The 14,844-nt window shown below is 46.6% G+C and overlaps 1 protein-coding gene and 2 long non-coding RNA genes across 3 annotated transcripts; 2 read left to right on the forward strand and 1 right to left on the reverse strand.

Annotated features, from left to right (window-relative positions):
- The first annotated feature begins 1,943 nt into the window (after positions 1-1,943).
- Positions 1,944-3,209, forward strand: LOC120668571. Its single transcript, XR_005672480.1, has 2 exons — positions 1,944-2,309; positions 2,425-3,209. It is a non-coding gene; the product is annotated as an uncharacterized LOC120668571 (long non-coding RNA).
- A 751-nt stretch (positions 3,210-3,960) lies between these two features.
- Positions 3,961-5,154, forward strand: LOC120670927. Its single transcript, XR_005673440.1, has 2 exons — positions 3,961-4,363; positions 4,684-5,154. It is a non-coding gene; the product is annotated as an uncharacterized LOC120670927 (long non-coding RNA).
- A 535-nt stretch (positions 5,155-5,689) lies between these two features.
- LOC120669204 (aspartyl protease family protein At5g10770-like) lies at positions 5,690-6,208 on the reverse strand. The gene has a single exon (XM_039948995.1). It carries the CDS (start codon positions 6,206-6,208, stop codon positions 5,690-5,692), a length of 519 nt encoding a protein of 172 aa, XP_039804929.1.
- Between the last annotated feature and the right edge of the window lie 8,636 nt (positions 6,209-14,844).

Below are 14,844 nucleotides of genomic sequence, written 5' to 3' on the forward strand. Positions count from 1 at the left end.
CGATTTAGTGGAGACTGCACAGAAGACCAACAGCCACGCGAGGCTCCTCGGGATTTCAGTTCGTGGTGACTTTTGAGTTACCATAACTCCAGAAACTCCAAGAGTCATTCACACCCAACAAGGAGGGTTGTTTCTTGTATGAGTACTCCATATATCTCAGAGATGAATCAAGACTTTGATAATGAAATAGAACCCCTTATGTTCAGCTGTGTGCTAACAAATTCAGAGAGTGATCTCTACCCCTTTGCTCTTGTGATTTCCTTCGCGGGATTGCAGAAGCAGCGGCTTCATCCGCTCCCAATTGGTGCTCCTACTCTCTTTAAGGTTTGCCTTGATTGATTGTAGGTTGTGTTGGTTGGTTCTTTGAGAGTGTGGTTGGGCTAATCCTCGATTCAGGTTGCCGGTTAAAGACGGTGGTTGGCTTCGAGTTTTATTTGCCAGGTTGCACTAGTTATCGCTGCTTGCAGCAAGTTATCCGGTTGTTCTTCAGCTAGTTATCAAGAACAAGATCCTACGTCGTGAAGATCGGGACCCCGAGACTCATCACCATCTTTGGAGGACAAAATAATATCAATTAGCAGTAAAATTGAATCACCTCACCTTGGTGGTTCTCCAAACCTAGGGCAGCTGGATGGGATGGGGAAAACAAGTCTACTCCAAAGATGCACCACATTTTGATCCTCTCCTTTTCCTCAATCCATTTTTCTCCTTTTCCCTTGTTGATTGCTGTGGTGGAGGAGATTCTAGAGATGGAAAGGTGTTATTGGTGGGGGGTGGGGTGGGGGGGGGACGTTCTTTGGGAGGAGAACGAAGAGAAGGGAGAGGGGACGGGTGCTGGAAAAGGCTCGGTCCTAGGGTTACGAGGAAAAAGGGTTTCGACTTGGGCCAAGGGGGTGGGCTGGTTTGCTTGGAAAAGAGCTCGGTCCTAGGGCTATGAGGAAAAAGGGTTTCGACTTGGGCCAAGGGGGTGGACTGGTTTGCTAGGATTAGCCCAAATTGTATTGTGCTCCCTGAATGTTTGGTATTACACAAAAGGAATTGTATGGTGACGTAATTGATGATGTAAATTATTTGATAACTATTGTCGAAATAAATTAGAAACTTTAATATTCGGAATATGGGAGTAAGACTTCAACTTAACTATGACACCTTAGAATAATACAATAATAGCAAAACCTGGATTCAAGTCATTGCCTCAAATCGTATCTCACATATTTTCTATATTTATTTGAAGGAGTTGCTCTTCAGTTGTGTGTAATGTGTCTGTCCGCAATGAGGTGCGTGCCTGTGGAAACTTTATTAATCTCAAGATCTGCTGGCTAACCCGGCCCTCTTGTATGTTTGTACTAGTAGATATAGGGATCGGAGTATGTGCACTTCTATAAAAATCATTCGTATGAACGCCCCAAATTTTTAGGAGCGGATCAAAATTTGACCTGTTGTTACAAATAGAGCGGAATCATTATAGCAACCGACCCACCTCTAAAAAAATACATTTTCCCTATTTTGATCTATAGAACAAGAAAAAATATCAAAACCATATTTCAATGTATATAATGATTATGAGTGTGGAAAGCACAAAGTAAGCCTTGAGTTGTATGAGATAGTTGAGTGAGCGAGGTATACATTATGGTTTCACACTCTTAACCATTATATACGCTAAAATATGATTTTGAAATTTTTTTATAAAAAATTTCTACGTATCACAATAGATTTGTGGTAAAAATTTCATATTTTTTATATGTTTTGCTAAATGTTTTCATTTAAACAAAATTTCAGAATTTTTACAAATATTTTTACGGTGGGTTGTGGCACCATCCGTCCCTAAAAATCTATTTGTAGGAGTGGGTGGAGGCATCACCCCCTGAAAATCCATCTGTAGGGGTGGGTGTGTCAGCCGCCCCTACAAATACCCCTGAAAGTTGAGGCGATGACTATGTCGATGTGGCAATCCGTGTGTTGGGTCTGGATGCACGCCCATTGGCTGAGAAAATCGTGCCAGGACTGCTGCCGGCTTTCCTCTCCTTTACCTTTTCGGTACTCTCGTCTCTCATTATCTCTTCCTTCCCTCTCTCCTTATCTTTTCTCTCAGCCACTCCTCTCTACTCTGTCTCGGCATTTGGATCAGCAGTACTAGCAATGGCGATGGTGTTGAGCAGGCTCCGGATCTGCAGCGCCGGGGGCGGGGCCAGCCTAGTGACGTCGTCGTCCCGCTCCGGCTGGCTGCCGTTCTGCACCAATGCCACCACCTCTGGCTGCCGAGGGGCTGCTCAGCCAGCCCCACCCGCCACTTCGACGGCTCCTCCCATGTAAGCCTCTGCAGATTTTGTTTGTTTGGCTCCGCCCAGCCGTTGATTGTTTGCAATTGGTGAGGCCGTGGGACGCACCAGTTGACCTTTGCAATTGTTTGTTTGGCTTGTGCAGATAGGGATCTTGGTGACGGAGCTGGTGCTGGGCCTTGGCAACTTGATGGCTCTCGTCGGCATCTACGACCTACGCCGGCGGCAGCGCGTGGTGGCAGGGTGGGCACTGGAGTGCGCTGATGGCCAGATCTCGGTACTGTCGCCTGGTCAACTACTGGCGCGGCCGTCGCAGCTGCTGCACTGCCTCACGAGCCGCCGGGCGCCGGCAGCCGGGACGACAGCACTGAGCGGCCTCGCCGGATTTTTTTTATTTTTTTATTCGATTTGTAAGGGCGGGCCATCCCATCGGCCGCCTCTACAAAACTACTTTTAAAGGCGGGTAAAGTGTCATCCATCTCTAAAAATAAATTTTAGAGGCAGATGACGCCTCTAACCGCCTCTAAAAATAGGTTTGCAAGGTGGATAAGGGCATTATCTGTCCCTAAAAGTGAATTTTTAGAGGCGGGCATGTTATCCGCCCCTATAAATACGATTTTTAACTGCGAAAACTAAGGGGCGGGTCTGGAATCCGCCCCTAAAAATGGGCATTTTAATCACCCGACAAATGATTTATGCAGTAGTGGTGTGTAGTATAGGGGTTATAATGTGGTGCATGTATTAGGGCTAATGTGCATGCCTGTGCATTTGAGCATCTGCATTTGTACAGTTTTTTTACAAAAGAAAAAGGAAAGAGAAAAAAGGCAGCTAATGAGTGCAAGGATGCTTGTCTGTGCCGAGCAAATATGTTTTTGTTAGCATTCAAAGATGCTTCCTCGTAGCATATTCAACATTTGTCAGTATGAATAGGCCCTATTTAGTTCTCACCCTATAAACCCCGTAAACGCAAAAAAAATATCACATCGAATGTTTCGACACATGTATGGAGTACTAAATGAAGTATATTTATAAAACTTTTTGCATAGATGGGCTGTAAATCGCGAGACGAATCTAATGAGCCTACTTAATCCATGATTTGCAATAGTGATGCTACAATAAACATCCTCTAATTATTAATTAATCATGGATTATTTAGCATCATTAGATTCGTCTCGCGATTTACAACCCATCTGTGCAAAAAATTTTATAAATAGACTTCATTTAGTATTTCAAATTAGCAAGATTCCATTGCAATTTTTTTTTTTGCAAAACATCTAAACACGGCCATAGTAATAAAACCCATCTCAAGGCATATAGTTTGTGTACAGTATGGATCAGCTTGGAGATCAGGTCAAAGTCGGATTCAGAGTTAGACTTGTAATATTGCTTTGGTAATATATAAACATAGGCATCCTTCATGGTGTTGTACGCTAGCTTTCAAACTTTTACATTACTAGAAAATACTCCCTCCGTCCTAAAATATAAGTCATCCTGAGAGTTTTACTGTGTCCAGATTCATAGAATGTTCAATGAATCTGGACATACAGTTTGTCTAGATCAGAGAATGTTCAGTGAATCTGGTAAAATGTCAGAATAACTTATATTTCAGGACATAGGGAGTATGCCTTATCCTATAACTAATTAACTATATAAATTGAACTTGACATGAAATATCCTACCGTAATGCTTGGATTCGAGCATCCGAATGGAGTTGGAAATACAGGGTGCGGGCCCACACCACACTCTCACCATTTCTCATCCACTCATTTCCCGTCATGTGTCTCCACTGGTTCCTGCTCGTTCTCATCCACACCAATCTCTCTCTCCCTCCCTCTCACATGCGCGCTCGAGTGCCAGGGGCAAGCAACACCGGCCGCCACTCCCTTGCGGCTTCCCCGCACCGGCCGCCAGAGGAGCTCTGGGCAGCGGCAATGGAGGGCAGCTCCGGGCGGCAGGCAGCAGGCGGGGTGCACGTGCTGGGGGCCGGGCCTCTGCTCCCTACGCCTTCCTCCACCCCGGTAGCTGCTCCCTCCACCATGGGTGAGCCGCGCCGGCCGCCGGAGGAGCTCTGGGCGGCGGCCATGGTGGGTAGCTCTGGGAGGTTGCAAAAGAGTTAAGGCTGTGGTAGGGGAGCACCGGGTGGTCGTGTTTGCAATAAATATCTTATAATATTGCAGTAGAGATTTTGGGATGTTGTAATAGTACCTCTTGGTGTTGCAACTTGCAAGTGCTTTAGATGTGTTGCGTATTGCAGACAAATGCATTTTGCGATGTTGCACGATTGATTTCCTGAGATATTTCGATGTTATTGTTGGGGATCACCACCTCCGAACTGGCACGATGAACTGACCTTCGGTCGCGTCCTTAACTCTTTGTGAAGCAAATTTTTTGTCTCTATGTGCAGGGAAAGATGCATCAATGGCTAGGAAGACTGATCCGGTCAGCCAAAGGTCTTTGAGCTTCGATAACCAACCGAAAGCATGGTGCCTCACGGGGACCTCAGTGGAGGTTTGACCAGGGACCTTCGGGCGGACGTATCAGAACAGCTCTATGAACATAACCGCCAAATGTTGATGAAGGTTGGTAAAGAGACACCCGAAGGTGACGACCATGTAAGGTGTATATATAAGTAAATAGTTTGTACACATTAATCTATGGAAATGACTATTTCCCCATAATATCCTTCGAATATAGAGGGCAGATAGGGGTATTTTTTGAATTATGCAACTAAGGTTGGAGTATAAACATCCCCCCGATCACTGTAACCTTCGATCCCAGTTCATCGCTTTAATTTTGTGGTGATCACAACTTTGATCCCAAAAGTTGTAGCAGTTGACGTTTTTGATGCTTCATCTGTTGATTTCTCATTTTACAATCGGTCATGTCGCATGCAACATTATTGGCCATGCACGCGATTCATTGATTATTGGGTTCCGACTAGGATTTCAATTGATGGACCAAAAAATCATTGTTTGCTTTAGAAATAGTAGAGATAGTTAGAGACTTTATAGGTGGATCCATCTCCTATCTTGATAGACCAAGGAATCATTGACAAAGGAGAACTCAAGATATGCTTGACTTGGGACCTGACCACTCTAGAGAACATCCCACAGCAAACAGGTGGATCCATCGCCTATATTAACAAATGCAATCCCCTTGATGAACTTGTCTAAAAGTTCCAGCTAGCATATCTCTCCAAGTCTCCATCAAAAAGATCCTTTCTTAAAATGACTGGTATTATGGTTCTTCTCAATTACTCATCACATTATCTCAACTATCTTACCCACTACTTCCAATAAAGAAGACATAGATTATATTATCAACAAGATGCACGGCTAATAGGCTATAAGGCATTTTTTAACTTTTGCTTTGGCCTAATAGGTTTGTCCCAATTCACTGCACTGTATCAGCTAACACCCATTTGGCGCAAACCCAACCCTCCCGCCAGTGACATCGAACACAACGTTGTACGCCCTCTGCTGCATGTTACCAATGACCATAAGGTCCACCGAATCCGTGGGCACGAAGGCCAGGCACGCCACCGCGGCACCTGCCACGTACAGTATCCCAGACGCGTCCGCGTCAATCCTGGCGCCGCCACCAAACTCGAACGCCACCGGGGGCACCATCACGACGTCGTGCCCCGTCACGTCGTAGCACGTGTCCAGAGGCCCCGCGGACCCCTCCGGCTGCATCGTGTAGTTGTTCATGTGACGCCTGAACTCGTCGCGCAGCGGGTAGTACGCCGCGGCCGGCATGTGGGTGATCACCGTGCCCGAGTCGATGATGACTGCCGCTTCGGAGATCGCCGCCGCGGGCACAGGGGCGGCCGCGCCGTTCACGGAGATGCTGGAGAGGTCCACCACGTATACAGAGCGTGTTCTCAGAAGCGTGAACGTCAGGTTCATTGTGACCGAAGCTCCTGCCATGGTTGGCAACTTGCTCGAGCTCTTTCCGACCTTTAGCAAAGGATCTCTGTATACTATTATAGATGCCTGCGTACTTAATCGTTATACCTGTTGGGTTATAGCATGGAGTTGACAGAGATCGTAGGTAGACACCGAAGCGGTGGCACGAAGTAATCGCCGCCCTATGGGTTTCAGCTTTGGACTGCACACGGCTGTTCCGGGGACAACAAGACGAAGGCACTGTGCTACAACCAGATGCCGGTGTATATATATTCGGTCATAATTAGTCATGTCCAACAAATTCGATAACTAAACTGTGCAATTTATTGAGACGACAAAGCTCCTTCAAATGAACTGAATATATTCTAGTTTAATTGACAAGTGGCGAACTGTTTCTGCAATACTAATCAATCAAATACCTGCACTCAAGCATTCCCCTGAATCCTGATGAAACAGCTTGTGCCATATCATGCATTACGTCATGCTCATGCATAACATAGTATTCCTCAAACACCAGCCTTTTCTATTGATGTGAAGTCAAAGAATGATTTTCTAGACAGCAGATCCAAATATCTGCTGCAATATCTTCCAAAAGATGTGATTCATTTGCAGTTCGCAAAATCAATCCAGAACCCAGCCGCATCTTCATCAGTTCCTTCTTCCAAAATTTGTACGCGGACTTGTGGAAATATGCTACAATATCTAAAGACAACTGATCTCAACTGGGATTCCCTCGACATTACACAACATGATCTGTGACGTACCTTTTATGGAAGAAGAGCTAAAAAATGTGTGATCAACCAAATGCCATCAGACAAAGCGCCAGGGCCGGATGGATTCACAGTGGCCTTTATCAAGTCGTGCTGGGACATAATTAAAGATGTCATCATCGCTGCAGCAAACTCCTACTCCCTTAGATGTTCCCGCTTGCAAATCATTGTCCTGCTGCCAAAGAAAGAGGGTGCAGACGCAATAACAGAGTTCCGACCAATCAGCTTAATTCACTCCTTTGTCAAGATAATCACAAAGGCGCTTGCTCCGGCTTGCGCCCTATATGAACAACATTGTCTCAACTAATCAAAGCGCTTTTATTAAGGAGAGAAGTATCCATGATAATTTTCTGTCCGTTAGGAACACAACAAGACACTTCCACAAAAATCGAACTCCAACCCTTTTCTTCAAGTTGGATATCGCCAAGGCCTTTAATTCTGTGAGATGGAACTACCTGACTCTTTTTCGGAATTTGGGTTTTCCTAACAGTTGGAGGGAGATGATCGCTCGCCTCCTCGTAACCTCATGCTCACGAGTACTGCTAAATGGAATTCTAACAAGGCCAATCTATCATGGTCGTGGTCTGCGTCAAGGCGACCCTCTCTCACCACACTATTATTTGTCATTGCCATTGATCCTCTGCAGAAGCTCTTCAACTTGGCAACAGAAAGGGGGGTTTTTCAGTAAAATAAGAGCCCAAATGCCGGGTATTCGAATTTCCCTGTATGCGGATGATGCCGCACTTTTCCTAGCACCCATCAAAGAAGAAGTGCCAGCCTTGCAGAGCTACTGACAGATTTGGCGAGGCAACAGGGCTGAAGACAAACTTTCATAAATCAACTGTGGTGCCCATCCATTGCAATGGCCTCAACATCAAGCATGTTCTGACGGATTTGCCGGCAAAAAGGACACATTTTCAGATCAAGTACTTGGGCCTCCCCCTAACCACCATTCGCCTGCGAAGGGTGGATTTTCAACCGCTCGTCGATAAAACATTGGCAAAGTTCAATAGTTGGAACCACAAGAACCTGAACTATGCTGGACGGCTCACATTGGTCAAATCAGTCCTATCTTCACAGGTTGTTTACTTTCTGACAGCGCTACGAGCACCAAAGGCAACCTTGCAAGACATTGATGCAAAGCCCAAACAATTTCTCTGGGCTGGGACTGAAAAAATTACAGGGGCCAAATGCAAGGTAAACTGGGTGCGGGTTGCGAGATCAACTTTGTTGTGACCGAAGCTCCTGCCATGGTTGGCAACTTGCTCGAGCTCTTTCCGACCTTTAGCAAAGGATCTCTGTACTCTTATAGATGCCAACGTACTTAATTGTTATAGCTGTTGGGTTATAGCGTGGAGTTGACAGGAGACCGTAGACACCGAAGCGGCAGCACGAAGTAATCCCCGCCCTACGGGTTTCAGCTTTGGACTGCACACGGCTGTTCCGGGGACAACAAGAAGAAGGCATTGATGTGCTACAACATGATGTTGGTGTATATTGGGTCATAATGTAGTCATTTCCAACAAATTCGATAACTAAACTGTGCAATATTTATTGAGACGCCAAAGCTCCTCAAATGGACTGAATCTTCTATTTTAATGGACAAGTGGCGAACTGTTTTTGCAGTACTAATCAATCCAATACCTGCAGTCCTCAAGCATTCCCCTAAAGAAACAGCTTGTGCCATATCATGCATTACGTCATGTATAACATAGTATTCCTCAAGAACTGCACCAGCCCTTTCTATGTGAAGTCAAAGAATGATTTTCTAGCCAGCAGATCCAAATATTCTGCTGCAATATCATCCAAAGGATGTGATTCATTTGCAGTTCGCAAAATCAATCCAGAACCCAGCCGCATCTCCATCAGTTCCTTCTTCCCAAATTTGTACCCTTGTGGAAATATGCTACAGTATCTAAAGCACAGTTCCAAGTAGATAGTGGTAGCTTAATCTAATAACCTTTGATGATACCATCCTATACTATATGTAAATTCTGGAAATCTTCCTTCATATTTTTCTTTCAATGCACAAACCACATGTTGCTACTCAAATGTGCACCTATAACCTTGGCTGCGAAGGGTCAACAATTTGTTCAGCATGAGAGTGCATATTTGTGCAATACTTAAGATCAAGACCACAGAGTGCATCCTTATTGAACAGCATCAAAAGGTCTTTCTCTTGTAAGCCACCTAATTTAAGATGCTCTCCCTTAACTCCAAGAACATTGCCATCCATATATTCCACTAATTCTTTCTGAGTTTCCACATATTTTAAGGGGAGCAAATAGTCTCTCCTACTAATTCATATCTTTGTCATTCCAAAAAATTGTCAAAAATGAGCAACAAACTCTTAGAGATCAACTTGTCTTCGAGAATGGCATGAAGCGATTCATATGGATTGGCCAATGTGCTCTCCTTTGTAATTGCTTCTATGATATTGTTATGGCTAGTGCATCAAAATGACTAGATACAAATACCCATATATGGAAATCAAAGTAATTTTGCACATTCTTCTCACTATAAATGAGTTGAGCTAACATTGTCTTCCCAAAACTACCATGCCCAACTATGGAGAAAAACTGGAGATTGGTACCCATCAGCTCATTAGCAATCAACACTTGAGGATCAAATCTTTTTCCTTGTTCAGGCCAAAAACTTGTTCGCTGTCAACTTTTAGCTTGTTTCGTATTGCTTACCTTTTATCTTACAGTGATCACAATCCATATTGGGACCAACAATTCCAACTTCCACAAAATCAAGGAAACTTGTTACACCAAAAAATGCCTTGTGCAATCCTTCAATAGCTTCCTTCAACCTCTTCAACCGTCCATTCTGATGACAATGCTTGATGAGCTTGTTGATAAATTTTCCTTTTTAAATTGGAGATACCCCAAGCAAGGTTCATCTTGTTCTTCACATGCTTTGGCACCCTCCTTCAACTTCTAGTACTTGAGCTCATCATCGAGTGAATCTTGGATCGGCCTCCTCGACAGCATCCCTTGATTTTCTCCCTGTCAACAGTATCAAAGACTGCTTGGACCTAAGGAAGTGTCCTCAGAAGTTCGGATTCCAAATCCTTCAAGTCCTTCTCAGCCTTCCAGTACATATGAAGGTAACCAAAGGCTCTGTTCAATAGATACAAGATAACATGCATTGTAACTGCTTTGCCTGCAAAAGCAAGATAAACACTGGCCATTGTTTCTTGCAAGTGGAAGAGAAACATGCAGATATAAGTATAGATAAGGATGTAAGAAGGGAAGGAAGAAGGCTTGAAAGTCAACAACAGGGAGGAGTAAACTGTGTGCTCTTAATCTCTATTAAACTACAATCAGCAAGCGTTAGGTGCACATGATGTAGACAACAAAACTACAAAAGGATCAATAATATCTACTGTCAACTTGTTCTATATCCTTCAGAAAATCTCTAATCTAACACTTCTTAAAATGAGAGAACTAGGACCACACACAGCAGATAGCTAATTTTGATTTTGTCCCTTTTCTGCTTCTTAAAGTATAAATATGTATCGTAAATAACTGGGTGAGGTTTTATCAACAGCATACTACTGTGGAAGGGTCTGTCACAACTAATTTAATTTGTAATATGTTCCGTGAGTTAACATGGAAATTATTCTACTCATGTTGAAAAACATAATGATACTCATCCCTGAACATTAACCAACTAAAAATACTTGCGCTGAGCAAACCCACATTTAGCAACATTGAGGATAAAGCCTATGTGTAGTCCATCAGCAGCAACTCTGATTCAAATCACAATCACTATGACCACAAATATTTTTATAATATAAGAAACCGATCCATGACTTTTCTTGTGACACCATTATATCAAGCGGAGGTACAGCGTAAGCAACGCTACGTCAGCAAGGAGATGGTATAGCAACGCCTGGTAAAAAGAACACCCAAGCTTTTTCGATTTGATACATTAACAAGATGAAATCCCCAAGATATAGACACAGCATATCATTAATTTAACCGTAGAGTTCCACTGAAAAAGCAGAGATAGTATATTTTTGAGGTGTCCAAATGACCGCAGAGACGATTTGGACAAATCTTACAGAAAACAGCTGCACTGGTTAAACCATCGCAGAGGCACTGGTCTAACCGGTGAGCATCGGATAGGCGTCGGAGCATTGAGCAGCACTGGTTTATCTGATGCTCACCGGTTAGACTGGTGCCTCTGCGGCGGTTCAACCGGTGCAGCTATTTTCTGCAAGCTTTGTCCAAATCGTCTCTGCAGTCATTTGGACACCTCAAAAATATACTATATCTGCTTTTTCACTACGTTTGATTGTCTCAGCAGTGGATTGGACACATTTGACTTTATTCATGGGACCTAAAAATCCTACAAATATGATCTCACAAACTTGTTAGTCCCATTGATTATGTTGTCACACAATCACCAAAATCACAAACAATAACTTAATAGGGCCATGTTCCTTACAGGAGTCTTGCCTGCATGGACAGGTGCGCACATGGCAAGCGATGCAGCAGTAGGTGAGCACGGAAGAGGCGATGGAGCTCTTGCCTACCAACTGACGAGGCGATAGGCGGAAACGGGGATACCCTCCCCATATCCTTTCTCTGACGGGTATACTCGTCCCCTACCCTTCTATGGACTGGTAAAATATTCCGTATCCATCCCCTAACCGTTTCAACCAGTGTGGATTTGGGGAACGGGTAAGGGTACCCAATGGCAATGCAAGATTTAATCCTTTTCCTCGAGCTAGCAACGCAGCAGATCGAAAAGGAGGGTGGCAGGCAGAGTAGGGCATCGCTGGGGGGGGGGGGGGGGGGGGGGCGGGGGGGGGGGAGGTCTCACTGTCTCAGCTCACCTCTTTGCTATTGCCGTCCTAGTGGGCAGTTGGCAGTGGCTTCACCGCACCTAAGGCTGGACGAAAAACTCGAAACTCGCTAGCTCGCTCGACTCGCTCGTTATTAGCTCGGCTCGAGCTCGACTCGTTTTATAATGAGCCAGCTCGTTTTATAACAAGCCAGCTCGCTTTATAATGAGCCAGCTCGAGCTGGCTCGCGAGCTGCTCGCGAGCCATAACGAGCCAAAATAAATAACAAATATTGTATGAATTAGTTGAAACGATCAACAAATAATGGTTGATCATGGTCATGGACGATAACATACTTATATTTTTTATTATAAAATTCACATTATTTTATTTATTTTACTTTAAATATGCATGTGATGTGTTTTTTTATAGATTTAGGGTTATCATCTCTATGTAAATATTTTTATACTCTGGCTCGTGAGCCAAACGAGCTAGCTCGAGCCACTAACGAGCCGAGCCGAGCTAGCTTTCTGGCTCGTTTGTATAACGAGCTATAACGAGTCGAGTCATAACGAGCCGAGCTATAACGAGCCGAGCCACTAACGAGCCGAGCTGGCTCGATATCCAGCCCTAACCGCACCCCCATGGCACGGGCTCCACGTCAGGGCTTGCCGGCTCAACATATTTTCCTTTTGGGGGAGCAAGAGGGAAAGGCAGGTAGACGTCCACCAAGGGGACAAACGGAGCGCCGGCATGGCGGTGGCTCGCGGAGAGGCTATATATCACCCATGTTACAAATTCAACACCGATCATCTTAAGAAAATCACTACAGAGATTAAGCCCCAATCAGCCTAATAAAATAATTTGACCCACAGTGTTGATTCTATGAGTTCCTGATTTATTATGCATGCAGCATATAGGCATGTAGCCTATGCTTGGTTCACAGTAGTAGTTTTTTCTTCTCTTTTCTTTTCTTTATTATTTTATTCCTTTTATTCATTCTTTCTTCCTTTTCCTTTTATTTTATTCTAAACCTGCGTGTCGGTGCCCTGACCCGGCGGTCCGGACCCAACTAGTGATGATTCTGCGTGTTCCTCGTCCCAGATGTTAATGCAAGAGGCAATACAGTAACGCACGGGTTTATCCTAGTTCCGGCTGTGGAGCCGTACGTCCAGCAAAGGGGTGTGCGAGAGCACAGTACTATCTTGCACCGGGGGTGCCTGTAGTAGTGGGTACAAGCGGGACGAGAGAGGGAGGGAAGCTCCCAAGTCTCTGCTAGAGGAGGAGTTGATTGAGGCGAGTGCCAATATCAGGGTTCAGAGGAGCGTATGTGCTCTGCTAGTAGTGCGAAGCATTGTCTTCTACAGAGTATGCCGACACACAAGGAGGGACGGTGTACATGCACAGGGGATTGTGGAAGTCGTCGTCTTCTCCCCGAATCGCGAGGGGTGCAGTGATCGAGTACTGTGGAAAGTACACTGTGGGGTATGGCGCCGGTCGTGGCAGTCGTCCTGGGCATCGTCCTTGACTCCATCTCACCGGACCAACGGTCTCGGACCCGCTTCCCGCTCGGGGACGGGTCTGGTGTCACCACGTGTCCAGAGGTGGAAATGCTCAGCACCTGTGGCCACGGACCCGGACCCCTGCAGGTGGATCCGGAACCTCCACGTGCCATCCGGATTCCCGCAGATGGGTCCGAGACCTCCACGTGCCATCCGGACTCCCGCGAGCTCTCAGCTCAGCTAGCTACTCGGGAGGGGTCCGGAGCAGCCACGTGTCACGCAGACGCGGGCGCGGGCGGAGATCGCGCCGGTGTCCTGGCTCCAGCGGATGGCATGGTCGTTGCTGTGGGGGGTACCATCCTCCAGGCGTGGCGTGGCGGCGTTCCGAGGGTCTTACAGGCCAGGGTCTTGTCCCGGTCAAGGCTGGAGCCACTTCCGAGGGTCGTGCCCATGCCGTTCGAGGGATCCGCGGAAGGAAAAGTACGAAGGAGGTATGGGGAGTTGGCAGTATAGTAGCTAGAGCAGTGCCGAGCACATCTTGCACCACGCCGCAGGTTCCCACAGTGTTGCCACAGCGTCCGGAATGGCAGAGCAGTGACCGGAGTTGGCGGACGAGACTCCAGTCACAGCCACTGTGGGGAATGGCGACCTGACGCCGTCTGATCTAGGCATTGTGGAGGAGTGGTTGGCATTAATGCCTCCGTACAGCGGGCAGGTGAGCGGAAAGGCCGTTTGTCCCTTCCGCCGAAGGGTGGCCTCGAGTGAGGCAGAGACGATCCGCTCTCTCGAGGGCATGCTCGCTACACTCTAGTGAGGCGGAGATGCAGGGCGCAGTCGAGGGCTTCGGCGGGGAGCCCTCGAGCGAGGCAGAGCTCACCTCGCGGGTCCGAGAGGGGGGTGCGGATGGGCCGCACTGCGTACGTGGGCCATGTGTTGGGTTTCTTTGAGTCCTTTCCTTTCTTCCAGGTTGGAAGGAGGCTGTAGGCCTTCGTGGGCCTGGTTGCTCAGCATGTGTTTGCGTTTTTAGGGCGGTTTTAGTCCCCCTGATTAGGGTGCCCCTAATCATGGTATCCGACAGTAGCCCTCGAGCCTTTGGTCGAGTCAGGAGATTCGGCCAAAGGGTATTTCGGTATTTTTTCCCCTTGATGTGATCGATCCGCATTGCGTTCCCTCCAGGCGCATCCGGGTGCTGTTCTGGCGGACATGACAACTCGTCGGTCGGGTAGTGTGCCTGCGGAAAAAGTACTCCGAGGCGCGCACGCCTTCTTGTCTTATTCGGGTGGCGAGACGCGTCAGCACGCTGAGCAGGCCAGAGCCATGATGGCGCCTGCCGCTCTTCAGCTGGTGTTATTGCCGCACTGTCCCGCGTTCAGGGTCTCAGCCCTGCTTTCCCTGGTCGCCTTGCGATGTGCCGTTCGAGGGTAGTCGGCCAGCGCCGATGCTGGGCTGCTCAGCGTCCAGGGGCTCGGCTTTGCGTTGTTTGGTCACGTCTTGGCACGGTAACCGAGGGCATCTTTTACTCGTGGGGTGCCGCACCATCACGGGCGGTCCAAGGCTTCCCCTTGCGACAGTCTTAAAGCTTGGCGC

Source organism: Panicum virgatum, chromosome 4N, assembly GCF_016808335.1.
Source record: "Panicum virgatum strain AP13 chromosome 4N, P.virgatum_v5, whole genome shotgun sequence".
Taxonomy (NCBI): domain Eukaryota; kingdom Viridiplantae; phylum Streptophyta; class Magnoliopsida; order Poales; family Poaceae; genus Panicum; species Panicum virgatum.